This window comes from Pezoporus flaviventris, unplaced genomic scaffold, assembly GCF_033815535.1.
Source record: "Pezoporus flaviventris isolate CSIRO_AGI_PZ_B2104156 unplaced genomic scaffold, CSIRO_AGI_Pfla_v1 ptg000013l, whole genome shotgun sequence".
Classification (NCBI taxonomy): domain Eukaryota; kingdom Metazoa; phylum Chordata; class Aves; order Psittaciformes; family Psittacidae; genus Pezoporus; species Pezoporus flaviventris.
In genome coordinates this window covers 13,394,574-13,422,279 of record NW_026892561.1, presented here as the reverse complement: position 1 = coordinate 13,422,279, position 27,706 = coordinate 13,394,574, and the positions used below count along the sequence as shown (strand labels likewise).

General features: G+C 56.7%; 1 protein-coding gene across 1 annotated transcript in view; it reads right to left on the bottom strand.

Annotated features, from left to right (window-relative positions):
• KIF1A (kinesin family member 1A) overlaps window positions 1-27,706 on the bottom strand; it is a 41,137-nt gene that overhangs the window by 3,331 nt on the left and 10,100 nt on the right. The window contains exons 3-48 of the mRNA XM_061451737.1: window positions 27,188-27,264; window positions 26,914-27,093; window positions 26,337-26,402; window positions 25,966-26,144; window positions 25,507-25,618; window positions 25,079-25,156; window positions 24,696-24,761; window positions 24,406-24,423; window positions 23,983-24,058; window positions 23,791-23,869; window positions 23,377-23,519; window positions 22,942-22,968; window positions 21,382-21,590; window positions 20,786-20,865; window positions 20,388-20,463; window positions 18,255-18,334; window positions 17,860-17,966; window positions 17,163-17,246; window positions 16,874-17,054; window positions 16,721-16,793; window positions 16,365-16,458; window positions 16,086-16,234; window positions 15,755-15,933; window positions 15,528-15,665; window positions 14,450-14,707; window positions 11,132-11,250; window positions 10,964-11,049; window positions 10,485-10,623; window positions 10,142-10,310; window positions 9,721-9,811; window positions 9,254-9,372; window positions 9,018-9,073; window positions 8,479-8,587; window positions 8,291-8,357; window positions 8,115-8,199; window positions 7,434-7,539; window positions 2,705-2,819; window positions 2,328-2,461; window positions 2,120-2,181; window positions 1,859-2,004; window positions 1,538-1,750; window positions 1,302-1,379; window positions 881-1,005; window positions 594-740; window positions 283-475; window positions 89-207 (exon numbers count right to left, since the gene is read on the bottom strand). Of these exons, the coding sequence (XP_061307721.1) occupies window positions 89-207; window positions 283-475; window positions 594-740; window positions 881-1,005; window positions 1,302-1,379; window positions 1,538-1,750; window positions 1,859-2,004; window positions 2,120-2,181; window positions 2,328-2,461; window positions 2,705-2,819; window positions 7,434-7,539; window positions 8,115-8,199; window positions 8,291-8,357; window positions 8,479-8,587; window positions 9,018-9,073; window positions 9,254-9,372; window positions 9,721-9,811; window positions 10,142-10,310; window positions 10,485-10,623; window positions 10,964-11,049; window positions 11,132-11,250; window positions 14,450-14,707; window positions 15,528-15,665; window positions 15,755-15,933; window positions 16,086-16,234; window positions 16,365-16,458; window positions 16,721-16,793; window positions 16,874-17,054; window positions 17,163-17,246; window positions 17,860-17,966; window positions 18,255-18,334; window positions 20,388-20,463; window positions 20,786-20,865; window positions 21,382-21,590; window positions 22,942-22,968; window positions 23,377-23,519; window positions 23,791-23,869; window positions 23,983-24,058; window positions 24,406-24,423; window positions 24,696-24,761; window positions 25,079-25,156; window positions 25,507-25,618; window positions 25,966-26,144; window positions 26,337-26,402; window positions 26,914-27,093; window positions 27,188-27,264 (5,287 nt within the window). The remainder of the gene's footprint in view (window positions 1-88; window positions 208-282; window positions 476-593; window positions 741-880; window positions 1,006-1,301; window positions 1,380-1,537; window positions 1,751-1,858; window positions 2,005-2,119; window positions 2,182-2,327; window positions 2,462-2,704; window positions 2,820-7,433; window positions 7,540-8,114; window positions 8,200-8,290; window positions 8,358-8,478; window positions 8,588-9,017; window positions 9,074-9,253; window positions 9,373-9,720; window positions 9,812-10,141; window positions 10,311-10,484; window positions 10,624-10,963; window positions 11,050-11,131; window positions 11,251-14,449; window positions 14,708-15,527; window positions 15,666-15,754; window positions 15,934-16,085; window positions 16,235-16,364; window positions 16,459-16,720; window positions 16,794-16,873; window positions 17,055-17,162; window positions 17,247-17,859; window positions 17,967-18,254; window positions 18,335-20,387; window positions 20,464-20,785; window positions 20,866-21,381; window positions 21,591-22,941; window positions 22,969-23,376; window positions 23,520-23,790; window positions 23,870-23,982; window positions 24,059-24,405; window positions 24,424-24,695; window positions 24,762-25,078; window positions 25,157-25,506; window positions 25,619-25,965; window positions 26,145-26,336; window positions 26,403-26,913; window positions 27,094-27,187; window positions 27,265-27,706) is intronic.

Here is a 27,706-nt window from a genome sequence, read left to right as displayed (position 1 = left end):
GGTCCAAGACAGGGAGCACACTTGGCTGCTCACAGACCACCCACCAGCAGCTTCTCTGCACCACCCTTCACCCATCTGCCCCTGGTACCTTATGGACCCAGCCAGGAGGGGATTGAAGGCGTAGAGCCAGTCGTGCATGTCCTTGTCACTGCTCGCCTGCAGCAGGATGCCACGATGCTCTGTGCACACTGCAAACGTGTTCGGGGTCTGCCAGGAGAGAGCCATGGATGAGTCTCCTGCCCCAGTGGGTGCGTGGAATGGGGCTGGCTCCTGGCGCCCTACCTTGAGCATGGCCTGCTGGTCCTCACTGTACTCCACCTGGGCCTTGGAGAGATTGAGTATGGCCCTCTCGACCATGTCTTTGTCTGAGTTGTAGATGTAGACATATGGGCGCCGGACCACCACGAAGCGCTTCACCCACCCATTGGTGTGGGGCTCCAGGAAGTGCAAGTAGCCCTTTTTGGAGACGATGGGGCTGCAGAAGGGACCGAGGTCAGGGTGGGGCATGGACCAGAAGGAGGTGGCAATGGTAAGGCATGGTCCCCCCTCAACCCCGAGGTGTTCCCTTTCCTGGCTGCCCCAGTTGCTCCTACCTGACCCGGATCTCCTGGATGTCAGGCACCAGCAAACGCTGGGGCTCCTTCTCCTCCTCAGGCCGGTGGCCTGGGGACTTCTTCTGCTCTCCTTCTACTGCGGGCTCCAGGTCAGGGGTCTCTGCTCTGGAAGAGACTTGGGGGGGTCTGGGGAGGGAGGAAAGGCTAGGATGTAGGAAGAGTGACAGCTAGGGAACACCCTTTGACCAGGACCATATCCCAGTGGTACAGCTGACCTGCTTGAGGGATGGTGGGACATCACCCAAACCTCCTGGCCACCTTCTTACCTGACATCGATGGCATTGTAGCGTCCTTCCACCAGTGATGGGCAGGTTGAAGAGGGGGTAAGAGTGGTGACCCCAAGAACTGGCATGGATGGGTCTCTCATCAGGGTCACAGACATTTCAGACAGCTGTGGAGGAGTGGAGGTGTGGACTTGAGTTTCTGCCTGAAGCTGGGCACAGGCAAAGGACCAGGTGCCTACTCATACAGGGAGAGGCAAGACCTCTGGCCGGCAGGGCTCTCCCCCGGCACAGTCCCAAGAGCCACCAGCTCCAGGAACCCCAGGGCAGGTGAAGGGAGCAGGGACCCCAGAGCAGGGACCACTCGCACCAAAGTGCCCACCTGGCCCTTGCCCAGCCAGCTCCTCTTAGCCACACATCCCTCCTAGCCCCCAGCAGCCCGGTGAGCCCAGGACACTGGCAGTACCTTGCTCTCACTGGCGCTAATGCAGACATGGCTGTGGCTGTACTCCCTGTTGAAGGTATGTGTGAGCAGGCGCAAGCACTGTGGAGAAAGGAGGAAGAGGGTAGGATAGGAGGCACCTTTTTCGACCCTTCTCCTCCTGCTCCTCTTGGGTTTTCTCCTGCCGCAGTCCCCTTGCACCCTATGGGAGCCCCTTCCCAGCTTCACCCCTGTGAGCTGGGAATGCTGCAGGATGGTACCTTCACAGCCAGTTCCTTCTGCCTCTCGCTGGGGCTCTCAGGAGGTGAGGTGCGGTTCTCAGCAGCCCCATCGACAGAGAGCGGGGAGGAGACGCAGGAGGTGCTTCGGGACTCAGAGTCCTCACTGGAGCAAGTGGACAGGGTCTCCAGGCCCAAGCGCTGGGTTGTCTCCAGCTTCTCACGCAGGAGCAGGTAGTGCCTCGTCTTCTCCACCTGGGCAGATACATCACAGCTCAGAGGTGGCCCCTTCCCCTTACTGACATCCTTCTGGGGACCATGCGTCCCATGCCCCATTACCCTGTTTCTAGCCCACGCTCTTACTTCTTGCAGGAGGCTGAGTTTCTCCAGCTCCCATTGATGGTCAAGGATGAGGCTGTCACTGCGGGGCCGCCAGCCAGCCAGGTTCTCCTCTCCCCGCACATAGGCTACAGAGGTGTCTAGCACACGCCGGCGACGTCTCTGCATGCCTGTGGGGACAGACACATACTAGGGGGAACAGATGCACAGACCCAACCCCAACCACCATGCTGTGCCTGCCAGCCTTGTGGTGGGTGACCACCCAGGCAGAGACATGGCACCCACCTGGGCTGCCGGCATCTGCCACTCGGCAGAGGCTGAGCTCGTAGACTCCCGTCACACGGTTGCTGTGGTCAAAGGGAGATGAGGCATTACCAACTCTATCCCATCCCCATGCCCCCGTTATTTCACCCAGGCTGCTGGAATGCCCCAGAAAGGCCCCAGTCCTGGGTGATGGCTCTCCTCTCCCAGAAAGGCAGGAGCTTCTCAGTACCTCTCAGAAGCCCGTAGGCTGCCACTGCCAAAAAGGTTGCGGATGGAGCGGGAGGCAGGAAGCTTGGCATCCCGGGAGTAGAAAACCATGCAGAAGTCTTTGGTGATGACGGCAGGCTGAGTGCAGTTCTCCATCTGCAGCAGAGCAGGGGGAAAACGTGTCATGGGGGGGGACAGGGACTGTCTCTTGGCAACCCATCAGGTCTCTCCCACCCCTGGTGCCCAGTGGTTTCCATTCCTGCGGTCCCACCGGGAGCCCCAAGCACTAGGTTGCACCCTGTCAGCATTGGTGCAGGGTAAAGGAGGGGTTTACACTGGCTGGATCCCAGCAGTAGGGGAAATACCAGACTTTGTTAGCACTACAACAAAGGTCCTTGCCTCAATGTAGGCAGACAGGGTGATGTAGATTTTCTCCCTGTACGGGGTGACACGGTTGAGCAGCAGCGAGTTGTGCATGGAGCTATCCCATGCTGCCTCAAACTGGTAGAAAGTCCTGCAACAAAAATAAAATAGCAGAACTGGTAAAAAAATGTCCCCAGAACCCTAGGCAAGAGAGCAAGGAGATGCTTTTGTCCCCCGCTGCAGCAAGGCCTGCAAGGACACATGGACATGCACACACCACAGGGACAGATGGGGACAGCCACTCCAGAGGACACAGGCTCAAGGCAAAGGGGGACAAGTTGTGGCAGGAAGGGGATGTGGCACCCTTGACATGGCCAGGAGGCCGGGGTTCTGGGGAGGAGGGACTGTGGGAGGAGTGGGGGCTCAGCTGGGGTGCAGGCAAGGCAGGGCAGGCTGGGAAGGCAAAGGAGGGCAAAGAAGGGTGCATGCCCCACCGCCATGCTCAGAGTGGGGTCTGCCACAGCAGCACACCTAGGCAAGGTCCCCACTATCCAGCCCACGGCACACAGCACCTCCCAGCCCCCGCCAGGAGCAGCTGTCACCATTCAGGTGGCCAGAAGGGAGAGGAGGGAGGATGCTCAGCCCTGGGGAGTCCGATACCAGCCAAGTTCCCTTCCCCAGGGCTGCCCCACCTGCCAGCCCTGAGCCCCACCAAGACCCAGGGACCATATTTTTTTAGTTGGCCCCTGCTGGGCTGTCTCCCTCAGCTCTTGCTCTCCCCTCATCACCAGCCCCATTCCCACCAGGCTGCCTCACTCTCCTCGCTTGGTTTTCCATCATTCCCAGGTTGGGGGAAGGAGCAGGGGACACCTAGCCCCACTTGCTCAGTGCCTATGGGGTCCCATAGAGGATGGCAAAGCCACCTAGAGCAAGAGCGGCTGCCAGCCTCTTCAGGTCAAGCAGTCACGAGTGGGGGAAGCAGGAGGCATGGGGGATCCCTGTTTCACCTCCTGCCCTGCTCCTGGGCTGCCACCTGGGCCAGCCTTGGGTTATGGGACACCCACTCCCCAAAGCCACCTGTCACTGCTGCAGCCCTGGCTCCTGCCTCAGCATCGTCAAAAAGCAGCAATGTCTCAATGAGGATGCTTCAGCACATCCCTGAACAGCACCCAGGTGGCTGAGGGGCTTTTTGAACATGAACCAGGGCAGCCAGAGGGAGCAGGGAGAGGCTCTCAGCTGCAATTGCCCCCGTGTAGGAAGAAGAGGGAGAGCGACGCTTTCAGAAGGTGCATAAAATACATTAAAAAAACCCACATGAGACAGAGCCAAGGCGAAGGATCACTTTTCAGACACAGGTCACTTGAGAAGGCAGTGCTCCCCAGGGAGGAGGAGAATAGGAGCCTCAGGGGAGGGGGGGGAAGAGCAAAAAGCAAAGGGAGGCAAAGGAGAAAGAGAGAAAAGCAGGTGGGACCAGACCGAGCAGGTGCACGCAAAATACCTAGTGTCATTTCCGAACGAAATGCTATAAGTGGAAGGTGACCCAAGGACAAACACACACACATACACACACAGAAAAACAAAAGGTCAGAAAGCATCGTCTGTACAGGGTTGGCGTTGGAGCAGGACCACAACCATGGAGAGCCCCTCTAGAGGGGACTCACCCCATGTCAGCTCTGCTGGCCAAAGTAGCTGCTGCCCAGCCGAATGCTGAATCATAGCCGAGAAGGAGCTTGGCAAGGTCAGAGGTTTACCTGCATGGGTGAAAACCCTCTGCCACCCACCTTCCTTGCAGTCTGGCAGCTGGGAAGCAGCACATGTGCTCCACATCCCCTTAACCCTGCCCTCGCTGCCATTCCAGGGCAAGGAGCTGCTGCTACCAGCGCAGCCCCTCAGAAAGGTGCCCCTCATGGTACCCACACAGCAGGAGATTTCTTGGCCCGTCCCTGGTCCACAGGGAAAGCATCACTGTACCAACAGCCCACAGGCAATGCCAATATGACCCCACATCTCCTGAAGTAGAGGGGTTGTATCCATGCTGGATCCATCCTCCTGCATCCTGGGATACTGACGGAGGGACAGATCTGCCCCCAGGCATCTCCAAGCAGGACCAGCTTCTAGCTGATGAAGGAAGGACAACTTCCCAGCTACAAAGTTATGGAGCCCACCAGGACTCAGGAGACCCCAACCCCTGTCTCCCAGCCGCATCTTCATCTCTTTATCTACCATAGGACTCCCTCCTCTGGGGCCTTGGTGATGCTTCCATCCAGAGGCTGGCAGCAGCATCTGGATCTGTTGGCTCTTGCCCATACACCACATACCCATACACCCATACACCAGGCTCACACTGCAGTCCCAGCTGAAGCCCCCACCTTCCTCAGAAGCCGATCCCCACCATTACACAGGGGTACAACAGTCTATGCCACATTACAGTGTGTGTGTACCCACCATTGCACCTACGTACAAACACAACACCACCCATATGCCACATCTTCACCCACAAGTCTACTGTGCACCCAGTGGTCATCACCAGGTGCCCAGGGAAGGACTGGAGGTGGCCTGAAGCTCCCACCATGGTCTACACCAGCCCTGCAGCTACTCCGAGTGGTGCTGGGGGCTGAACCTAGGTGGGAGGCAACGGGGGAGCGGCACACTTAGCACCCGATGCCAAAGAGATGAGACAGCAGTGAAGTCAAAAAGAAAGAAATAAACCAAAACCCAAATCAGGCGATGGGGACGCAGGCGTGCGAGGGGAGCAGCAGCCAGCGAGAGCGCGGCCCAAACAAACAGCAAAAGAGGCTGGTGAGCAAGAGGTGCCAGGATGGGAGGGAGAAAGGATGGGGCATGTAGAGGGATGGGGGGCTGGATGTCCAAGTGCTGCCTCCGGCCGGAGTAAGTGCACCAAGGTGAGGGGAGAGAAAGAAAGAAGGGAGGGTGGAAAAAAAATCAATGGAAACAAATAATACCTAGGCATATCCGAATCAAGAAACTGCCTGTGAAAACACAAAACAATCACATGGTTAGTGTGGGCTCTGATGGGCAGCAGCAGCAGAGAGAAGCAAGGGGGGACCCTGGGGGCTGCCCCCCACAACTCCTCCCTGGGCGCTCGATGCAGGGATGGATGGGTATTGGGGAGTGAGCCATATTGCTCTCTGGTCTCCTGAGTAGCTCCAGGGAACCGGAAAGGCTGGGATGGGGAGGGGAGCTAGGGCTGCTCTGGGCAAAGGAGGCTGCACGGCATAAGGCAGCAAAGCAGGGAGCACAAGCAGTCGGGAAGGAAGGTGAAGCGGGCCCTGGCTCTGCCTGCTGTCCCCTCTTTGCCTGTCCTAGCAGGCTGGTGGGGCTAAGGCATGCACGCCTGCATGCAGGATGGAAGCGGGGAGGGCCCCTCAGCATCCCGCAGGAAGCCGGCTGCCCACTCCTCCCCCTGCCTGGCCCTAGACAGGCTCACAGGACGGGTAATACATGGCATGCATACTGGTCTGCAGCCGAACTGGGGCTGGCCCTGAGGCACAGACCCACTGACAGCACAGGTGAGGCAGGCTCTTGCAAATCCTGGGATCAACGGGCCAGGTCAGGAGCTGACATAAAACAGGGCGGCCCCAGGAGCCCACAGGTGCCACAGCCACCAAGCTCCCAGCAGCCCAGAAACCACTGCAGCTTTGCCTGGCCAGGCCCTCCTTGCCCAACAGTCCCCACCCGACCTTGCTGTTGTCCCCATGGCTTTGCCAAAGTTTCTTGGTCCACTGCTTCCACGCATATCTGACCCCATGGTGTGGCTCTGCTGCCCAAGCACTGCATGCCTGTCACCCACCATGTCCAGAAGCAGCTCTGGGATCACTGCATGGTGGCACCTCCCGCCCAGACCCCTATCATCCCAGCCCAAAAACACCCTGCCACAGGACACGTCATGGACACGTCATCTTGATGCAGCAGTGACCCCAAAGAAAAAAGGAGAAAAGTGCTTCCCACTCCCCAGCAGGATGCTCCTACACTGGAAACCGCCATATGCACAGCCCAGGACCGGTCCCTGCTGCTCCCGGTGATGCCAATGACCAACCTTGTCTTGTCACAGCTACCTGCACACACGCATTCTGGCCAGGGACCCCTGCCAGCCTCCTGAGTTTTGCCAGCAGCCCTGGTTCAGAGGAGAGTTTTGCTCTCTGCACCCACTGGTTCCTCACACCACCACAGGACCCAGCCAGAGAGGTCTTTAGAGATAAAACCCTTCTGGCCCTGCTGCTCCCACAGCCCTGCCAAACCCACAGTGGGAACACAGTCCCCCAGGACAGGCATCGCCAAGGTCACCCACTGGCATCCCCCGGTGCCCGTGAGGGATGGCTTTCCTGCATCACTCCCGCACAGACAGGGACCTGCCATGGGCACCAAGTGGCCTTTCCTGTGAGTTTGCTGGGACATGGGACAAATAACCCTTCATGGCAGGTCCTCTCCAGCCACGGAGTTGGTACATCCTCCTGGCAGCAGTACCAACCGGCTCTATGTGCCAGGCAGTTACAGCCACCAACAGAGAGCAGCATCACCGCCCAAATTCCCTTTCATGCCAAAGCCTAGTGCAGGGAGGCCTTGGGGAGAAGGAGGGAGGAGTCTGGCAACCCTGAACCCCAAGACCCTCTGCAGCTCCAGAAAAGTACCCCCCAAGGCAGCAACAGGTCAGCAGGACCCTCCAGAGGGACTGAGAGGCTCCCCATGTCTCCCCTTCCAGCCCTCACCACAGTGCAGGAAGAACAAGAGAAGCAGCAGCACTCACCGGTCATCCTGGGAGGGGTGGATGTACCCAGAGGAGAGGATGTTCAGGGACAGGATGTTGGGGTCGATGAGAGACTCATCTGCTTCTGGGGTGTTCCGGATCCGACCTGCAAGTGTAACACAGGGATAGAATCATAGAATAGTTAGGGTTGGAAAGGACCTTAAGATCATCTAGTTCCAATCCCTCTGCCATGGGCAGGGACACCTCACACTAAACCGTGTCACCCAAGGCTCTGTCCAACCTGGCCTTGAACACCGCCAGGGATGGAGCATTCACAACCTCCATCAGCAACCCATTCCAGTGCCTCACCACCCTTACAGGATGCCTCTCAGGTTACAGGAAGTGGCCCTGTGAGGGTCCCCATGAGGGGCATGGGCAGCTCACCTGTTTGCATCGCCCCAGTAACCCCCCCATTATAAACAGCAGCCTCCCAGTTCTTGTCCACTTGGTGCCAGAAGCCCTAATACAGCTCTTGCATGTGATACCCAGGACCAAGGCATCCTGCCCACACTATGTCCCAGTGTCACCTTCTGGTAGCTTTGCTACTGTGGGGCAGGAGAGGAGACAAGGCAGGTGCAAAAGCTCCACATAGGAACACAGGTGAGAAACAGACCAAGAGGATGCTTGGGAGCTCGGTGGGGTGGGGGTTGCTCACAGCCTATCCAACCTAGCTTGGCTTACCTACAACCAGCTCCCGCACTTCCTTCCAGCGGATGAGGCTGCCTGTTTCATGCACCAAGGTGACAGTGATCCTCCTCTGGATGCCCTGAGACCCGCAAGACCAGAGAGAATGGATAGAGGTTAACAAAGCTCCTAGCAGGAGTTAGACCCAGAACAGCATCTCAGGGATGGAGTACCTGGTGGAGGAGGAAGGTTCCATGGCATGGCATGCCTCCACGGTGGTCCACAACAGCAGGGATGTAGCTGGAAGAGAGGATCACGGCATGACACAGAACCCCATCAGCCTGTGCAGAGGTGTCAAGCACTGACCAAATTACTGTGCCACCTCCCTCTCCTTCCCACTCCCCTTTCCAGCAGGACTTACTCGCCATTGGCTTCCAGCTCACAGATCTCAAAGAAGACCATCAGGTCATACTTGCACTGGCATGGGCCAGGGCTGGGCCGAGTCATGGTGCTCAGTTTCGTTGCAGGCACTATGGCAAGTTGGAAAGACAGCTTAAAGGGTGATCTTGCTGCTGGCATCTGGACTGTCTGATGGCAGGCAGGATACGGGCAGAGCAGGCAGGGGCCACAGGAAGACACATGGAGGTGGCAGCAAGGAAGGAGGGAGTGCATAGAGGGGGACAGCCCCATCTCAGGGACCTTGCTGACCCCTTGCTGAGCCATCCAGGGTGGGTAGCCTCCTCCTTGAGATTCCACAGGAGGTGGGAAGGGGGATTTGTATCATCTGGGTAATGCAGGAATGGGAGCAGGCCTTTAGGGTATCCCTGGTGGTAGTACATTTTGGTCCACAGTACGTTTTGTGGTGCCCTGGGGTCCTAACTGGTTCCCTTAGGGAAGGGGACACTGTACCCAGCACAGGGACTATGGGTGGGCAGAGAAGCATGAGGCCAAATCCCCTACCTGGTTTGGAGAGTGGCATCACACGGGGCAAGTGGCGCCGGGATGGCCTCAGTGGGCTGGAGAGAGAACTGTCTCAGTTAAAGCATCCACAAGGACCCCTGAACCAGCCAACCTCATCTACACCCCAGGGCCACCCCCTCCCACCACCTAGCCCCCTTTTCCAGGTCCCCAGGAAGCCAGCTGTAGCAGGTGCTCTAGTGGCACCCAGCGGCTGGAGCAGCCCAGGGTGCACCCACCTCAGGACATCCTTGCAGAGGGGTGGGAAGGGATGCTGCTGGTAGTGCCCAAAGACTTCAAATACAATAGGCTGGCTCTTGATGTATTCAATGAAGGATTTGGTCACCTCCACAGCAATCTAGAAGAGAAAGAGCCATCAACAGCACAGTTCAGCTGGGAAAGGGATGCAGCCAGCAACAGCACTGGGGAAGTGGAAGGGTGCAAGCCTGTCCGATCCCCTGCAACCCTCACCCACCCCCTTCCTTGTGTCTCAGTGATGCTCTTCCCACAAAGACCACTGTCGTGAAATCCCAGCCTTTTGGGGTGGCAGGCTTTTGCTCTTTGCCCCACACATCCACTTTGTCTAAGGCTGGCTTAGCTAGGCAGCTCTGACTATCTTCTCTGGGGAGAAGATCCAGCCAACAGCCCTGCAGAGATCATAGCAGCCATAGGGGTGAGGGGATGTGGGCAGGGCAGAGGTACTCACATTTTGGACGTGATAGAAGCCCAATGGCGGCCCCCGTCCTGTGTTCTTCAAGGGCTCTGTTGAAAAGGCCTCGTCATGGCGATGGATGAAGCTGCAGAGGGAAGGAAAGACTCAGGAGCTGTGGGATAGGGATGTGCTGGAGCAGGGAGGAGAGAGACGGAAGAGACTAGGACAAGAGTTCCCCTCAATACCTTAGGCTGGCACAGAATCCCTCGAACCTGGTGGGAGCCTCTCCCTGTCTTTCTCCAGAAACCAGAGAAGGTACCAGACAAGTGCATGGGCTCATCCCACAGCCTTTGGGTTTGCCTCCCATCCCTGAAGGGCTCAGAGGTTCTGGGGCTCCCCTACATTCATCACCACCCCAAGGCAATGACCAGAGCACAGTGGGAGATGTAGGGCTGGAGGGGCATAGGGGACTCACTTGAACTGGCAGAAGATGTCTGCGTATTCTGCAGAGATGCTGGAGGCTTGCAAGACTGTCACGCGGAATGTGAACATGCTGCCCAGCTTCAAGTGGTCCAGAGCCGTCTCCAGTGGCCCTTCTGACACGGACTTCTCTGGGCTGTCCAAGAGAAGGTCCTCTGGTGTCACTGCAGGGAGGGAAGGGTCCTCAGTAAGTCCTCAGTAAGGTGAGGCATCGCACCCCCCAGCATCTGCCAGCAGCCCTGCACTAGGGCAATGGGCTTTTGATGCTCAGGTGGGTGGAAGAGGCTGGGTGTCAGGAGAGGAGGCTGCTCCCCAGCCACTTGTCAGCACCCCCTCACCTGTGCAGGTATTGTTGTTGACCTCATCAGCAGAGGGACCCACGTCGCTGACCTGCCCCTGGCCTTCGACAATGCGCAGCTCCTCCTGGGAGGTCCCCGAGCGAGACATCCCCACAGCTGGGCATGACTCTGACTGGAACTGCACCAGGAATCATGGAATCATAGAATGGTTTGGGTTGGAGGGGACCTTAAAGATCATCCAGTTCCAACCCCCCTGCCAATGTCAGGGACACCTTCCACTGTGGGGCTAAGGGATGATGGTGTTGTCCAGGGTGGCTCTGCTCACACAGCCCATCACTGCCCTGAGCAGCACGGCATCTCCAGCTACCCACCCCACAGCACCTGCCCTAGGACACAGTCAAGAGCAGGGTGATGCCTGCACCTCTAGGAGCCTGGTGGTCCCCATGAGGGAGTGCTGCCATGGCAGGCAAGAGGTCTGTGGTACCCAGGCACCCACCAAGAGCCAACTGCCACCATACCTTCTCAAAGTGCTGGTCATCGAAGGATATCTTGGCCGTCCCCGACTGCCGCACGCCAGAGCCATAGTCAGGGGCTTCCTCATCCGCTGGAGGAGGGATGGGGGTCAGCCAGCACGGGGGGTGTGGGGGATGTGAGGGGCACATGTTTGGGGGGGGTCCCCCTCCTACCTGAGATGGCCTGGACTGCCACACGCAGGAAGCCCTTCACCTCGCCCTTCTCACTGACGATGGCCACGCGGTGGACCAGGGGCACAGGGTAGAGGAGGTTGCTCAGGTAGACGAAGGCCCTGCCAGTGAGGGGAAGGGGGGAGGGACACACAACACGGGGGGGGAGAGCGGTCACTGCTCCCACCCGCGGGTGCCCAGGCGCAGTGGCATGGCCGGCGCCGGCTGGGATCCCAGGTCACCGCTCACGGCGCAACCACGGCGCTGCAAAGCAAAACTAAAGAGAAGGCAGCCAGGGCCAGCCAGGAAAGGTCGGGAACGGGCAGCGGGCAGGCAGCGGGCAGCGCGCCATGGGCAGCACCACGAAGCAGACCGGCCTTGCCTACCTCTCCGGCTGTCACCTCCGTGGCGGGCGGGGAGGGGAGGGGGGCTGCGCTGGTGCCACCGTGAAGCTGGGAGGGAAGAGGACCTTCTCTGTGGTGGAGAGCTGGAGCACTAGGGCAGGAGGTGCTGCGACATGGCTTGGGGGCAGCTGCGGAATCACCGAGGGGGACAGGGGCAAGGCGGGGTGGGGGAAAGGAGGGTGATGAGGGAGGTAGAGACCAGCAGGTGCGAAGGAGAGGAGAGGGGGAGGTCCTGGCTGGAGGCCAGAAGCCTCCAGAGATGAGCCTGCTCTGCCCGCAGTGTTGCGGACTGCTGGTGGCTTTGCCCTGCTGCACGACATGGCTGGCAGCATTGGTGGCATGTGTCCCCCTGACCCCATCCCTTCTCGTGTATGGCTTCAGGACCCCAGGCTTCACACCAGCACATCACAGGCAAGGGGCCACATTGGGACTCAGCATGATGTGACAGCTGCCCCATGTTGCTGCTGACAACTCCTGTCAGGCTGCAGCTCCCTGTTTCTCACGTTTTGACTCCTCTTGCTGCCTTCTTCAACCTCCCCGCCAGCTGGCTCACTCTTCAACTGGCTCCTGGCACTCTGGTGATGGTGGCTGCCATGCCCTCAGCAGTGACAAGTCACCTACATAGCCTTTGGCATCAAGCTCCCTGCTGAGTGGTGCCAACTACTCTTCCCAGCAAGAGGGTGCGGGGTGCCTGGCACCCTTCCCCAGGGCACCCACCAACGTCTTGACATGCAGTGTCTTCAGGTGTCATGGGGCCAGCCAGGACACTTCTGCTTCTCTGCATCTCCAGGCACCTGGCAGTGCTTTCTTCCTTGCAGACATCATTGCAGACATCCAACAGCACCCAAAGGTGGCCCAGTGGGCTCTTGCAGGAGGCCTCAGCCCCATACTTGCAGCCCAAGCCCCAGACTCTGGAGGTTCCCTCTTGCTCTGGTGAATCCCACTGACTACCAACCGCTGCGTGAGGCTTTTTCCACCCAAATCATCTCCAAGGATTCACGTTTTGAAGCAAAGGCGATGCCTCATCACTGTCTCCTGCTGGGGCAATCTCACTCCGTGTCTTTGAGGCCACCAGGGACAGGTGGCTGGAGTGGGCCAGGGCTTCTCGTGTGGCCCTGTGGCCATGGATAGGTCTTGGAAGTGCATGGATCTGGGTGCACCCACCGTCCTGAAACAGCAGGGCACCTGGTGTTGAAGCCAAGGAGGTGGAGGGGGGAGGAAAGAGAGGGAGGGAAGAGGGGGAGGGAAGGAGGAGGGGGACACGTGTGTCACTAGAGGAAGGAGGGCAGGGACACTAACCACAAGATTGGTGAGGTGCAAAGATGGCATGCTCAGACCAAAGAAAAGCCTTTCCAAAGGAAGACAAAAGTGAAATAACCCCAATTTTAGCTAAAGCTTTGGAGAGACAGAGCCAGCAGCTAAAAAAAACCAAAACCAAACCAAACCAAAATAAACCAAACCAAAAACCTTAAAGGAAAAAAAAAGGAAAGGGGAAAAAATCAAATACAAGGATCCAATCATAAACCAATCCAAGCACACTTCACAAGAAATGTGGCCGGCGGAGCTGCTGCGTGGAGAGCCAAACCCAGGGCAGACTCAAAAGAAGTCGGAATGCGCCAAGCTCCAGGGAATGTGTCCCCGGCATGGAGTGGGGCTGCTGCCACAGGGCCTTGTTTGGTTGTTTTGAAGCACCCCCAAGAGTTTGGGGGTTTTTTGATGTGTTGGTCGTTTTGTTTTTTAAAATAAGGGAAAAAGGAAAAAAAAAGGGGAAGAACCCAGCTCTTTCGGTCTGAGGCTGCAGGACTCTTATCCCACCTCCGCCCTCTCTGCCTACACTGGCCCTGCTCCTCCCCACCTCACTGCTCATACTCTGCCTGGCAGGGTTGAGCCTGGCTTTAGCACACCAAGGAAGAAAGTTCCACTGCTGCAGCTCCACCCCAGTTGGAACAGCCCCAAGAGGGAGAGGTTCACTGTCATGACACCCTCTTGCTCCTGCATGGGTCAGAGGCTCCAAGACGAGCTCTGGGCACACATCATCTTGGGAAAACCCTGGAGCAGAGCTGGCAGCAACCACATCCCATCTTGGGGATAGGCAGATCTAGACTGGATTTGGTAGCTGGTAAGTTTCTATAGGCTAAGACCGATGGAGCTCACAGGCATCTCCTGGCCAACAGGTATGAAAACTCAAAGCTCTTGCTCTTGGCTGGAGCTGAGGAAGAGTTGGAGCCTGTACCGAGGTCCCCATGGCCTTCCTGAACATCTCCTGTTCCAAGTTGGCAGGGATGGCCGCAAGCCAAGCATTGGGTACATGCAGTGAGAGAAAACACCTCTTTTCAGAGTCCTCCTCTCCCTCCTGCACCCTGGTCTACCCTTTCACCCATCAGCTTTGTCCTCAACTGCCTGGGGACATCCAAGCCTCATGTCTGGGGGGGGGGGTCACACTGACCAACTTAGCCAAGATGGCCAAGCCAGTGCCAGAGGCATGCATGGCTTCAAAATGCCTGTTTGTCCCCAGCCAGCAGCACTGCAGGGAGTCACCCTGGGCCAGGTCCACAAAAGTACCCAAGACCAAGACCACCATGCAGCTTTACTGGCTGCTTCAGTGCCAGAGATGCAGGAGAGCTTCCCTTTGTGGGGGCTGCCCAAAGAGGAACCTGCCTAGAGGGTCTCCAGTGGAGTTGATGTTATCTGACTCCTCCTGCTCTCCCCTACTGCTTCAATGCTTGTCACAGCCCTACCTCGGTGGGCAACTTGTTGCCCCATTGGGTGCCCCAGGCTTGGCAGCAATCCCGGACAGCTGGCCACCCACCCCCTGCACCTCCAGCACTCCTTGGAGGTGGGAGTCATGTCCGAAAGCAGTTCTCTCATGCGAAAGAGCTAGTTCCTTCCCGGCATGCTCTCCTAAAACCTCACCAACCTTCCTACTAAACTGAACAGGGGGGAGCGGTCGTAAAACGGATCCCGGCCATCACACAGTGGGCACTCCGGAAAGATGTCTTCCTCCAGGTCCTCCGCCTCCTCCTCCTCCTCCTCCTGCCCCTGGTGCTGCTCGTCAGCAGGCTCGGTGATGTCGGAGTCGGGGTTCGAGAAGGTAGGGGAGGGGGTGAGATCAGCCATGCGCTCGCTCATGCATGTGTTGAAAAGAGGAGAGCTGTTGCAGCCAGAGATATCTGAACTAAGGTTAGTACAACAAGATAGAAGACAGGTTAACACCAGCTGTTCCAAACAGAGAGAGCAAGAAAAGGAATTTTGGGTTTTTTTCTAGGTCGTTTTGTTTTTCTCCTGGTTAGGTTTTGGGGTGAGTGGGTTTTTCTGCTTAAAGCAAGGGACGTCAGGAAGACCTGCCCATCCAGTGTGTCTCCAAAAGGAAGCCACCAACCACCGTCAGCTATAAAGGGTGGAGAAAAGAGTGAGCCAAGGAACTGGTGCAAACTGTGGGGATTCCCCTTGTTGAGGCTCGCTGCCACCCCTGCCACCAAAGGGAATCTCTCCACGTGCATGCGGCTCAGCCCCCTGCTCCCCCTGCCCGCCAAGGCAGACCCACTCTCCAGGGTAGCCCATCGTTGTTGCTGGCACGGCACCCTTCTAACCAGCATGCGGGAGGTGCAGTGAGACACGCGGCACATACCAGACAGACAGATACTCAACACCAACACGTGCTCATGTTCGCAGAGGTCACAACAACACAGGCTCTTGGCCTGCTGGACAGTTGCGGGTCCCCCACCTCCCGCTGTCAGCAAGCCAAGAGCCCATGTCTCACAGCACTGGGTTAGGGCAGGCAGCAGGAGCATTGTCAGGGGCTTGCAGGTCCCTCGGGGTCCCAGCAGCCAACGCGGAGGAGAGCCATCGCAGACAGTATGGGCCCCGACCACCATTGTGTGGGGACAACACATCCTTCCAGCGCACAGCCCCAGAGAGGTGAATGCCAGCAGCGCTTCCTCCTGCAGGCTGCCTGCGGGTCCCAGCTGTGCTTAACAAGGAGCAGAAGTGCTCACCTGCCCACCAGCCTGAACCAGGGAAAGCGGTCATAGAAAGGATCTCCGCCAGTCACCACGTTGTCACAGTCGTCAATGACACTGGAAGGCACTTCTGCTGCACGGTCATACATTTCACGCATCAGGTCCAGGCGTTGCCTGCAGGCAGAGGGGAATGCAGTGGGCAGCAGTGATAAACCGGGCTGAAGCCATCCAAGCCCTCCCTGGTGTGGGCATCATTCACCCACCTCAGCTTCTCCAGGGTCCAGTAATGCGTTGCCCCGTTCTTCTGGTCCTGCACCTCTACAGCCACGATGGTCCGGGGGAATGGCCGCTTCTCCCGGTCTTTGGCAGCATCAGGAGGCAGCAGGTCAGGAGGGAGAGGTGAGTACAGCGTGTCCGTGAGGAGAACAAACTGGAACTGGACCTGAAGAGGGGTAGAGGGAGACAGTGAGCCACCTGTGAGTACAGCAAGCTCCAGGAGCAGTAAGCTCTTCCTCAGCATTTCCCTAGCTGCCCATGCTTCTGGCTTCTGCCATTGGTGCTGCAGCAAGCCAGAGAGGAGCTCCAGGCACCCACCTTCTTCTTCAGCTCCACACTGATGGCATTGGCTTCCTTGAGGAAGATGGCATTGCCCCAGAGCAGGTCACGGAGGGAGGTGAATTGGTACCACTTCCACTTCCTAAAGGCCCAGAGGGCCAGCTCAAACTCCCGCTCCGTCCACTGCACTGTGGGGGCACAGAGGGACAGTCACCCCACCACTGGGAGGGAGCATATTGGCACAGAGGTGCCCAGGGGACCCACAGTCCACTCTTCTGCAGAAAGCATCAAAACCCTGTGGCGGCACATAGCCCTTACCTTCATCCTCAGGTTCTTCTTCTTCCTCATTTGCCTCAGGGTAATACCTAGAGTCCATCTGCTTCTGCAAAGCCTCCAATTTGCTCTCATAGTCCTGGGGGAAGCAGGGAGAGGGATGATGCAGCCCACAAGGTGTGACCTCCTTCCATGCAGCCACATAGTGCTTCTCCCCCTGCTCCCCGCCCCAGAGGAACCTGGCATCCTTCCTCCTCTGGATCCGTGTTTATGGGGACAACCCCAGGAACAACAGGTTTGCCCTTATTTTTAGGACACTCAGAACCAACCCTTGCAAACATCTTCCATGAATTCAGACATGCCTGAAGAGCCTAAGAAGGAGCAAGATCCTGGACACCTACCAGCCTTTGCTGCTCAAGAAGGTAGTTTGCCTCCTCCCGCTCCCTCCGGTACTGGTCCTCCAGTTCCTGGAGCCTGAGAGGAATGGAGAAGGAGTATGACCAACCTGGAGGTGGATACCCGACTCCTCATTACCGCAACCCCTGTGCCCTCACCTCTGCTCCATCTCCTGCTTCATGTCGATGCCCTGCTTCTCCAGCAGCTCTCTTTGGGCGAAAGCCCAGTCTACAGGCTCAGCTGGGGTCTCGGCACACGGGGTCCGCTCCCGCTCCTGCCGAGCCTGCTCGGGGTGGTTGAAGCGGAAGACATGGCTCTTCCCCATGATGATGCGGTTTCCTACAGGGATGCATGAGGGGAGAAAGGGCATGGGTTTAGTGCAGGGCCCCTGTGAGACAGAGGGAGGTGGGTTAGAGCAATGCTGGCATGCCAGCTGTGGGGACCCACCTGAGCGCAGGATGCTGGGCTCCGTCACCTTTTTGCCATTCACGTAAGTGTCAGCACCTTCACAGGGCTCCAGGGTCACTATTACTGGAGAAACAGCCAGAGGGGAAAAGAGGAACAAAAGATAAGTTGGAAGTAGAGGGATAAATCCTGCGTCCCTTATTCCACAGCTCCTGCAGGCTCAGAAAGGGTAAGCTGCCCCAGCCAGCACCCCAGGCATGAAGTAAGGGGACACCAGGGTACCCACTGGCAGCACTCACACCCCAGGCAACCAACAGGGCTTGGCCACCCTTGGGTTAATCAGAGCAGTCCCAACGACTAAAAGCAGCTGGAGACTGGATGTGAGAGGAGATAAGAGCCTCCAGCATGCATTTCCAGCCTCCCCAGGCTTGTCTCCCAAAGCCCTTTCACCCTCAAGTTCCTGCTGGTTTGTGGTGTGGTCTTTGCTCCTTCTCTGCTATGGTCTGCTCTTCTGTCCCACCCTGATCTCTTTGGCTTGCTTACCATGGCAGCTTCCACATGCCTTGCATGAGCTTCCCTCCCAGCTAGGTCTCACTCTGAAAGTATGGAGAGGCCACGGCTATGCAGGATTGGCCCCCTAGTCTGAGGAGGGCAGGACCACTGCCTGTGGCCAGGTTCTGGGGACATGCAGAGGGATTAGGGTCTGTGGGGAGGTGGAGCCCCTCCAGACAAGGAATACCTTCACCACTGGTTTTGTTGTCACTGCGGAAAAGGCAGTGCTCTTCCTTAATGAAGTGCCCGCTGAGAACGATGTCCTGCCTCTTCTCGGCATCTTCCCGGCCAACCCTGCCAGGGAGAAACCCAAGCCTGAATCTTCCTTAAAGCAGCCCCTCCCAGGGCCTCCCCCCAAAACCATCCTTGGGATTGACAGGAGCAGCCCTTGGTACACAGCAGGACCAACATCCCTAACAAGATTATACTCAAATATGTTTTTCCCACATGGCTATGGCACTTTGGGGATGGCCTGAGAATGGTGCCCAGCCTGGGGACAGCTGTCACCCAGCTGCCCACCCAGCAAGTCAGGCACCAAGATGTAGGCTAGGTTCCCACTGCTCCACAGGACCTGGCCCTCACCTTGTTATCCCATCCTTGATGTAGTAGAGAAGACACTCAGACATGAGCGGGTCCTCATTCAGGTTGACCAAGTGGGGTGTCTGGGAGAGATAAACAAGGAGTCACACCGGTACGCCTTGTCTATCCAGATGCTGAGGGATGCTCCCAAAGGACCTCACGCTGCCCCTAGTATGGGCTCTCCTGCTGTCTGCAGCCCCAGGACAGCATGCGAGGCAGGTACTTTTCAAGGGGACCAAAGTGAACCAAGCAGCTGGGATGAGGATGACCTGCCTCCACATGCCTCCTTACTTTCCTCCTCAAAGGGCTGAGCCCTGGACACCCTTTTCCCAGCTGCCTTTGGAAACTTATGTTCCAAATAGGCCCAGCATGAAGCCAAACAATTCCCATGGGGAGCCGCTGATATGGCTTAGTGTCTCCTGGGGCAGGACCCTGCTCGCCTGCACTGTGTGTCCACAGGCCCTTACCTCACCATAACATCCAGCTGTGCTGTGGACAGTGTGGCTGAGGCAGAGACATGTCCCATGCAGAGGTTGGTTTAGGATGAGAGGAGCTAAAAGTGCCTGTTTTCCTCCACTGATGGCACAAGGACACATGAAGCACTCAAAAGAGCAGGTCCCAGACCAGATGTTCAACCAGAAGTAGTAGAGACCTGAAGCCATATCTTCATGCTGAATTTAACACCCTGGTCTCCTTCCTAACAGTTCCCTCCATCACTTTCTTCCATTGGATCACAAACCACTTTGCTCTTAACAAGAGGAGGTTTCTCCCCCAACCACAGGTCTCTCTGGCTGCAGCTAGCTTGGCTCACCCCATCATGAGCTGCTGAGATTGCACCTTCAGGCAACAGGAAAAGTCCTGGGAGCATCAGTAGGTGAAGTTCTGAGTTTCCCAGAAATAAGAAGAGACCGTAAGAAACACCTTATCCGCCCACTGACACCTGGCAGGCAGACAGAGGTTTCCCCTTCACAACAGTGCTACAAACCCTGGCTGATAGGAGAGACTCACTCCAAATAGTGCAGAAGAACTGGAGGTCAAGGGAAATGCAGGCTCTTCTCCATGGTGGCTGACAGGACTAAGTTGGCTGTAACATTTAACCTCAGGCCCCTCTTGGGGAGACACACAGCCCCAGGGCCTGAGATTCCTTCAGCTTACAGTTTTTTTCCAGAATGGTGAGGCTGGCTAGCAGAAGGCTAGATGCTCTACCTTCCACTGGGCTCCTTGGAGACATAACCACCCCAGCGGTGGCATAGAGCAGGACAATGAAGTCCTGCCCCGCTTTGCCCTTATTAAAATGGAATTTTGCATGCTATCAATGCTAACTTTCCTCGCCAGCCACCGGAATAGCCAGAGGAGTTTCCACCTCCCAGACAGCTGAAGAGCAAGGAGGAACCAAGACCACCACAGCAAAACCCCACCTCCCAGACTAACTTGCTTTGGGGAATAAACCCCCATGCTTTGTATGCAAAGGTCTGGGGTCCTGACAAGCAGCAGCTGAAACAAGAATGAGAAACAAAGATAAGAGGGTAGAGATTTGTCCTCAAAGCCACACCAAGGCAGGCAAGGGGAAGGTCCTGAAGCCTTCATCACCGAGTGTCACCACCTCAGCTGGGGACACGCACATCTACTAAGGTGTCTGGCCACACGATGGTTACGCAGACGAGCAAGGGGCAGCAATGTGCTGTAACTGGTGCTTGGCAGGGTTCACTGGTACACAAACTCTTCGGGGCATGGCCGGTATTTGCTTAGAAAATACCTTCCAGCATGCTACAAGCAGTAAAGAGTACAGAATATTTCTGCACCCACATTTGTCAACAAGGACTTGCCAGTTTCAGGGGCAGCAATTTCAAATACCCCAAAGTATGGATTTTTGTAAGCTAACACTGAAGTCCAACACAGCAAAGCCCCACTTGAGCAGACACAACATCCAGGCAATGAGAGCTGTACGTTTAGCCATGTGTTTCTAATGATGTTCGTACCCAGCAGAGTCAACACTGTGATTTCCCCCATTGGTTTCGGAGGAAAGGCTAGCAAAATATTTGGGGCTGGCCAGCAGTGACAGGGCAGGTTGGAAGGGGCTGTGGGGTTACAAATCAGCCCTTGTTTGCCAGGAAGAAGAGATTAAGATGATCCTACCTTCTTAGGAGAGAAAACACCCAAGGTGCCTCCATCCTCCCTCATGGCCACCCCCATTTCGGCAAGCAACGCTTCCCTGAAGGAGCAAGGGAAAAAAGAGCCTGTCAAAGCCCCATGAGTCCCTGGAGCCCGCTCTAGACAAGCCCAGGACAGGACCTGAGCTCATGGGATTGCCCCATAGATCACAGCTGTAGGGCTTGCTTCAGCTCTTTTCATGTCTCAGGAGGGTTTCTCAGAGCAGACAATGTTTGTAGAGGCTAATGTGGTGGACACTGGTGTGCCCAGGTACAGCCAGACAGTCAAGTTGCCAAGTGCCCCAAGAAGGGAGGAGGGGAGATGCCTGAGGACCCCCACCCCATGCCATCCCTTGCAATCCCATCCCAGTCCAACCCACCCACCTTTCCATCCGGATTGCTTCTGTCCTACGCAGCTTCTCCTCCCATGTCTCATTCAGCTCTGCAATAATCTTCTCCGTTTCCTGGCAAGCAGAGGGTTATCAGGGGTTAGGACATCCTCCAGGCAGCACACCTTCCTGCTCTGCCTGGCTCTGGCCAGCATGCCGCAGTGGGACACTGGTCCAAGTTTCAGGCTGGTTTACAGGAGCCACAGCAACATTCACCCACATCTTTCCATCATCCCCATCCTCAAAAAGGAACAAAGACCAGCCTCTCCATCCCCTTGCTGCCAGTCTGCTCTTCTGCCATGCTGAGCCAGGAATACCCATCCCAAGTCAGGAGTGCCCATCCCACAGGGCAAAGGCAGCAGTCACCCCACAGGGAAGACAGCAGCACCCTACCATGCCAAGTCCTCTCCCATCTGGAAATCCAGAACACCGGGCAACTCTGGGTCTGTCTGCTCTGCAAGAGCACACCCGAGCATTGCTTCTCATGAACATTCTCAAATGGGTTTCCAGAAAATATCGGGCGCCCTTCACAAGCCTGAGTGCAAGAACATTTTGCTGAGGCCTCCACAGTGCTGGACACCAGTCTCTTACCTTGAGCCTTTCGATTGCCTCCTCACTGCCTGGAGCAAACATGATGCGTTCATGGAGGCTGGCGACAGAGGCTGCACGGCTGGACAAGGCTGACAGGGACGAAGAGGGGCTGATCCCAGCGATGGCATTGGTCACTGTGGAGAGATTGTCATGGCGGTGACTCAGCTCTGTCCCTCTAGCATCATTATTGTTCTCAAAGTCGGACACATCTACGGGTGAGGAAGGAGGGATGGGCCAGGGAAAGACACACGGACAGGAAGAGAGAGAGAAAGAGAAAGACAGAGACAAGAAAAGCTGTTGGGAAAAAAAAAAAGTGGCTGGATGCATTGAGAAAAAAGCCAGGAATTACAAGGAAAAAGCACATGCAACAGCACAGCAGCATAGGCAGCAGCAGAGTAAGGGCATATGCATGTCTCCCCCAGCCCAGGCAGCCTCCCAACAACAGCCCTGGAGACTTCCTAGACTCTTGTAAATGCTTTTTGGCAACACCAGATCCGGCAGCCATCAGGTCTATTATCAACCTCCCTCCCAAGAGTGCCACTGTCCCTCTTGTCCTCCCCCGCTGACACAGCACAGATGATTTTCCTTGTCCAGCTGCCCCAGATTAGCTGGATCCGGTGGCAGGGAATGAGAAAGGAAGGGCAGGAGAGTTGGTGGCCTTATGCCCTACAAAAGGGTCCAGAGGATGGAACAGGAGAAGCCGTGGGATCCCCCCTTCCTGGCAGAGTCCAATCCCTGGCATGTTGGAACATGACCCTGGCCAGGCATCCAGAGAAAGAAAAATGAGAGCAAGGTGGCAACACTCCCATTACAGGCACTGGCAATCAGCTGCCATCAGACCCTGTGGCAAAGGGACCCAGGCATAAGGAGATGCTCCTCTAGTCTCCAATTGCAGGGGCTCAGCACGCTGTACCAGAGGCAGGCATGGCACAGGTTATCAGGTGTAGTTTGGCCAGCCATCTCTATCAGCCTGTGTCTGGGGAAGCTGAGCCAGGAGGGGAGGGGGCAGGTCCCCATCTCCTAGTGGACTCACCGTAGTCTGGCTGCACTGCCTGGCCCAGGGTTGGATGGGGAGATAGTGCTTATCCACAGGCAAAAACCTACTGGCCATCACCACGCATCCCTCTATCAGGAGAGCACCCTACCAGCCCACCCAAGCACTGTGCTGGGCTCCAGTCCCAAAGAGCCTCAGTGTCAGCAGAAGCAGCAGCAGCGACAGAAATCCTCATGACAGTAAGGAGGAAGGAGTCCCCACGGGGATCAGGCCTTAAGCACAGCAGAGGGGGAAGATGCTGGTCCGTCCAAGCACTATGCTCAGCCCAGGTGCTAACCATGACTGCCACCATCCCCTTTGCCTGCTCCCTGGAGACAGCCAGCCTGTAGGCAAGTAACAGCTGGATTTGATGATCTTAACGGTCTTTTCCAAACTAGTTAATTCCATGATCAGCTGGGGCTGGCTACGGAAGCCCTTCCCCATGCTGCATAGGTGCCCCCAGGCGCAGCCTACACCTCCCAAAAGCTATGAAGCAACAGAGAGTACCAGTGATGGGGAATACACACATTTGGATCCTCCTGCAGCAGGATGGGCTAAGAAAGAGAGAGAGGGCAGGGAGCAGGAGTAAGACAGTGAGAACAGAACAAGAGTGGGTTCATCTCAGTAGGATATCTGAAAACACACAGAGGAGTGGCCACAGGCAGGTACAGCCCCATGAACCTCTGCCTGGCATGGGATGCTGAAGACAGGAGGGGGAAGGGGAGAAGGGGAGATCTGCTGGTATAAAGCAGCTCTTCCTGCTTACAGGAGTGGTATGGGGGTTGCAAATGTGCACATAGGGGCTCTCCAGAAGCACCCCAGACACACATGGGCAGCATGATGCTGCCACGTGGCCAGCAGAGCAGGATGCGGGGCAGCTGCAGGGATGCTGGCCCCGCAGGCAGGGGGGACTCCAGCCTGCTGTCTGGAGCCATTGCCAGGGAGCACCGGGTGGTACCTACTGTCAATGATGTCCCCAAGGCCCTGGGCGTAGAGAAGGTCACGCAGGCGTGCCACCTCATCCTTCAGCTCCCGGATGAGCTTGTTGTTGGGGTCCTCATTAATGACAGCATTGCAGCGGATCTGCTTTGCACGGTCAGCGTACCTAGGGAAGGGCAGAGCCCTGAGCAGCAGCAGAAGCAGGGCAAACTCCCACCTGCTGGGCAAGCAGGAGTGCTGCCAAGTCCCTCCAGCATGTGATCCTCTGGAGGATCCCAGCACCAGGACAAGCCTTTGGGCTCTTGCCTGAGGTTGCAGGTTCCCCACTCGCCAGCCAGGGATGCCACAGAGGTGAGGAGAGCATGTGGCAGTGCCTGGGTTTCATAGACCACCCCTACCCTTTACCACTGTGGAGGTACAATGATAATTCTTCCTACCTGAGAGTGCTGAGGGTCTCATCGTAGTTGATGTCAGCAGGACTGAGAGCAGCGACCATGGCTGTCCTGGAGTTGCCCCCTGCCCGAAGAGATACACCTCCATCAGGAAGATGCTGGTCCCACGCCAGGCATCACCGTTCACCTGGCAGGCATGCCCACCACCAAGCCCATATCTCCCACCCACTTCCTCACCCAGGTTCTCTCGCAGTAGCCAGGTCAGCACTGAGTCCCGGTAAGGGATGAAATCTGTCTTCTTCTTCTTTTTGTTCTGGGGATGGAGAGTGGAGGGAAGAGCTGTCAAACTGCCTGCTTTCTTCCAAAGGAAGGTGACAGCTGGTCCTCAACCATGGGGACGTGGAGGAGGATGGCTCTGCCCAGCCACCATGACCTTAGGCAGCTCTGCTCAAATCCACAGGTCATTAGGGGGAGCTAATGCTGGGTTTTTATTCTGGGTACCTAGAGCCACAGGGTAATAAGCATGCTGAGGGCTCTCAGGCTCTAGAAGTGTGGCTTGGATCCAGGCAGAGCCTCACACCCAAATCACCCTGTGACCCACTACCACCCAGCTGTGCTAAAAACCAACCTTCCTTTTCCCAGCCCAGCCATAGCACCTACCTTGTTTGGCCCTGAATCCTGTAAAGAAAGTAGAAAGACTGTTTCAGTGGGCTGTTCCCCTCCTTAGCACCCACCACAGCTCCCCAGCCCCAGGCAGAGGGCAGCAGGCACAGGTTCCTGTGGAGATGGTATCCTCACCAGCCCAGCTTGTCCCAGTCCCAGGGACAGCTTGGGGTATATCTGCCCATCCCTTGGAACCAGGATGATCCATCCCTCAGAGCTAGCCCATCCCTGCTAAGCTGAGCCCATTCCCCATGGTGCTGCTGCTCTCCTACACTCCAGCTACCTACCATTTCGGCTAGGGCAGAGATGACTTTCCCCAGCGTGGTCAAGGACTTGTTGATGTTTGCTCCTTCCTGGTGGAGAGAGGAAAAGCTCAGACACTCATGTAATTTCAGAATGGTGTTAAAGCCCAGTGCATCAGGGGAATGGGGAAGTCCCAGTGCAGGGTGGGCAGAGAGCAGTTGCTCTTACTGGGTAACCAGCACCTTCCAACTGGGACTCATAGACCCTGATACAAGAGCACTGAGCAGCTTTCAACAAAACCCTGTCAAGGATTTTGGCAGTGTAGTGGGCAAGGAACCAGGCAAGGAAAGGAGGCGTCACAGCTGAGGATGAGAGGACTGGACACGGCATCCCTGCCAGCAGAATGGGACTTCATGCCAGCTCTCACCTTTAGTCTTGTGCCCTTCGCACCAGTGGAGTCAGCTCGCTCACTTCCTGCCAGGTCTACCAGGCTGATTTTGCTGACCTGCAGGCAGAGATGAGACTCAGCCCCAGCACAGAGCCAAGGAGGGAGCAAAGACCCCTTGACGGATGACACTGTTCTGAAGGTAAGGGTGGGCTCTGCAGGGTCATTCTTGCCACGATTTGACTAGAAGCAGGGCTAACATCCTTGCAGGCAGAGCTGGAAGGCACTAACTTCCAAATATCCTGTCCAGGGGCAGTCCCTTGAGAGACTGTGAGACCAGCGTGTGCCTGGGACTTATCTCCAGCCGGTTCTGAGCCTCTATCAGGCTGCACCATCTCATCCCAAGTGCTGTTGATAGCACACAAAGTCTTTCCTGGGTTCATGTGGATTCCCCCAGGCTCTGCTCTCACCTTCTCAGTGGTGATGTCTGTCTCGGCATCATGCCGCTTCTGCGTGAAGATGATGTTGAACACGGCATGGGAGCGGCTGCTGGTCTCGTTCATGTTGGTGGCAGCCACCGTGCTGCAGGGAGAGGAGGACAGGAAAGTTTGACACTCTGCAGGGGACACTGGAGCGGCTGGCGATGGGGCCAGGGCTCATCTCAGGACAGGAAAGGCAAGTCTGGAGAACAGGAGAGGACTCTGGGAGGAGGCATGCAGAAGTCCAGGCTTTTTCCTGCTGGCTTCTGGGCATTTTGAGAGCAGGAAAGAGGTAAGGTGAAAATAAGTGGGGGGTACCCAGTGCTCAGACAGGAGGCAACTGCCACTCTCAGAGCAGCCAGACCATCAAAGCATGGAAGTTAGGCAGCACCTTCTGGAGATGTCTGCAAGCTCTCCAAATCATGACCATCTCCTGCTTCCCCAACTCACCGGGCCTTGTTCCCAGAGTCCATCAGGTCCTGGATATCGTTGTAGGAGGTCACAGCCAGCTTGGAAAGGTCTTCAACATATGGGCCCATGAGGGGATGCTCCCTTACTCGCAGGTTCCCCTTGTTCTTGGGGTTCAGGAGGTCCCTCACACGCTCACAGTATATCTCCATGTAGCTCACCTACAGCAGAGGGTATGGGCAAATCTAGTGACCGGCAGCATGTGGATGCTCAGTTCATAGGCAGAATGAGGCCCTGCCCACCCAACCCACATCCAGAGATGGGATCCCCTAAAGAGGGGTCTGCACACCCCCATGGCTTGCAGAGCTGGGTGGGAGGCTGAAGCTGGACTAGACAGGCAATGGGGTGCCTACCTCCACTGAGTAGGACATGTTGTCATTTGTCGTGTCATTGATGCGGGAGAAGAGGTCCTCACACAGCTGCAGAGAGAAGAACCAGGCTGCTCACCCCCCCTCATCATAAGGATGCAGAATGCCCAAGCCACAGGGATTTCTACCTTCTCACTCCAAAAGACAGAGCCCCATAAGTGCTGGGACAGCTCCTGGGGAGCTGGCAGGCCCCCCCCCCCCCCCCCCCCCCCCCCGATATGGGGGGCTCAGCATTCCCAGACCCCTCCCGGTACCCTCCTGGTCCAGCATGCAGCAGCTCTTGGTACACACAGCTGCTGCTGGCTGGCACTTGGACTGCAGCTTCTCACAAACACGTTGTGTGGCCAGACTGTCATTTATCCAGTCTCAGAGAAGTCCAGTGTTATGCTTTCTTGTCCCCCTGCCCTCCATTGAGCACCTTGCTGCTGTAACAGGGTTGCATCAGACTTTGGTCAAGCCTGGCCCTGGTCCTTCCCTACTTCCCTCCTTCCTCCCCACTCCACTTTTAGTTTGGGTATCCCGCTGTGGCCAGGGTAACAGGTAGCTTTTCACCAGGTGGTACCTGAGGGATGATGCCTTGCTGGTCCTTCTCCTGCTTCCCCATCATGGTGTAGGATTTTCCAGCACCCGTCTGCCCATAGGCAAAGATGCAGACATTATAGCCTTCAAACGCATGTTGCAACATCTCCTCACCAATGTCCCGGTACACTTGCTTCTGAGATGCATAGTTGATATCTGCAGGCTGCAGAGAGGAGGGGGATAAGGAGAAATTTGGCAAGGAGGTCCTCCTGCCCTCCCCAGCCCAGTGCTCCAGGCTCAGGCCTCCTGATGCTTACCGTAGTGTGGGACCAATAGGAATAGTCAAAGCTGAAGCTTTTTGGTGTCTCTTTGGGCTGCTTCGGGTTCAGGATAGCTAGGGGCAAACAGAATGGAATGTGAGGCCACCCAGTCATCCACAGTACCCTGCCACCTGCATCCCACTTCTGAAGGGAGAAGGGTGTGGGGTTCAGTCTGAAGCAGTCATAGAAAGCAGAACTTGCGACCATCCAGCTCCACAGATGTGTCCAGAGCTCCCAGACTCAGTCACAGCAGAGGAGGTGGGCACCATGGCCCCAAAGCCTACAACAGCCAAAGGAACCGGGCAGAGTCTTGTCCAAACGTCCCGCTGGGCAGTGTGAGTGAAACAGTTCCTTCCTTTGGGCTCCTTTCTGCTTGTTGGAACCCAGAACCAGTACCAGCACCAGTATGGGAGGATCACAGCCTTCCTTCACCCCATGGCTGGGGGATTCAGGCCCAAGGCTACGTGCATTGGCACGGTGAGGTGGGAGCAGCCATGGCCCCATCAGGGCTCCCCC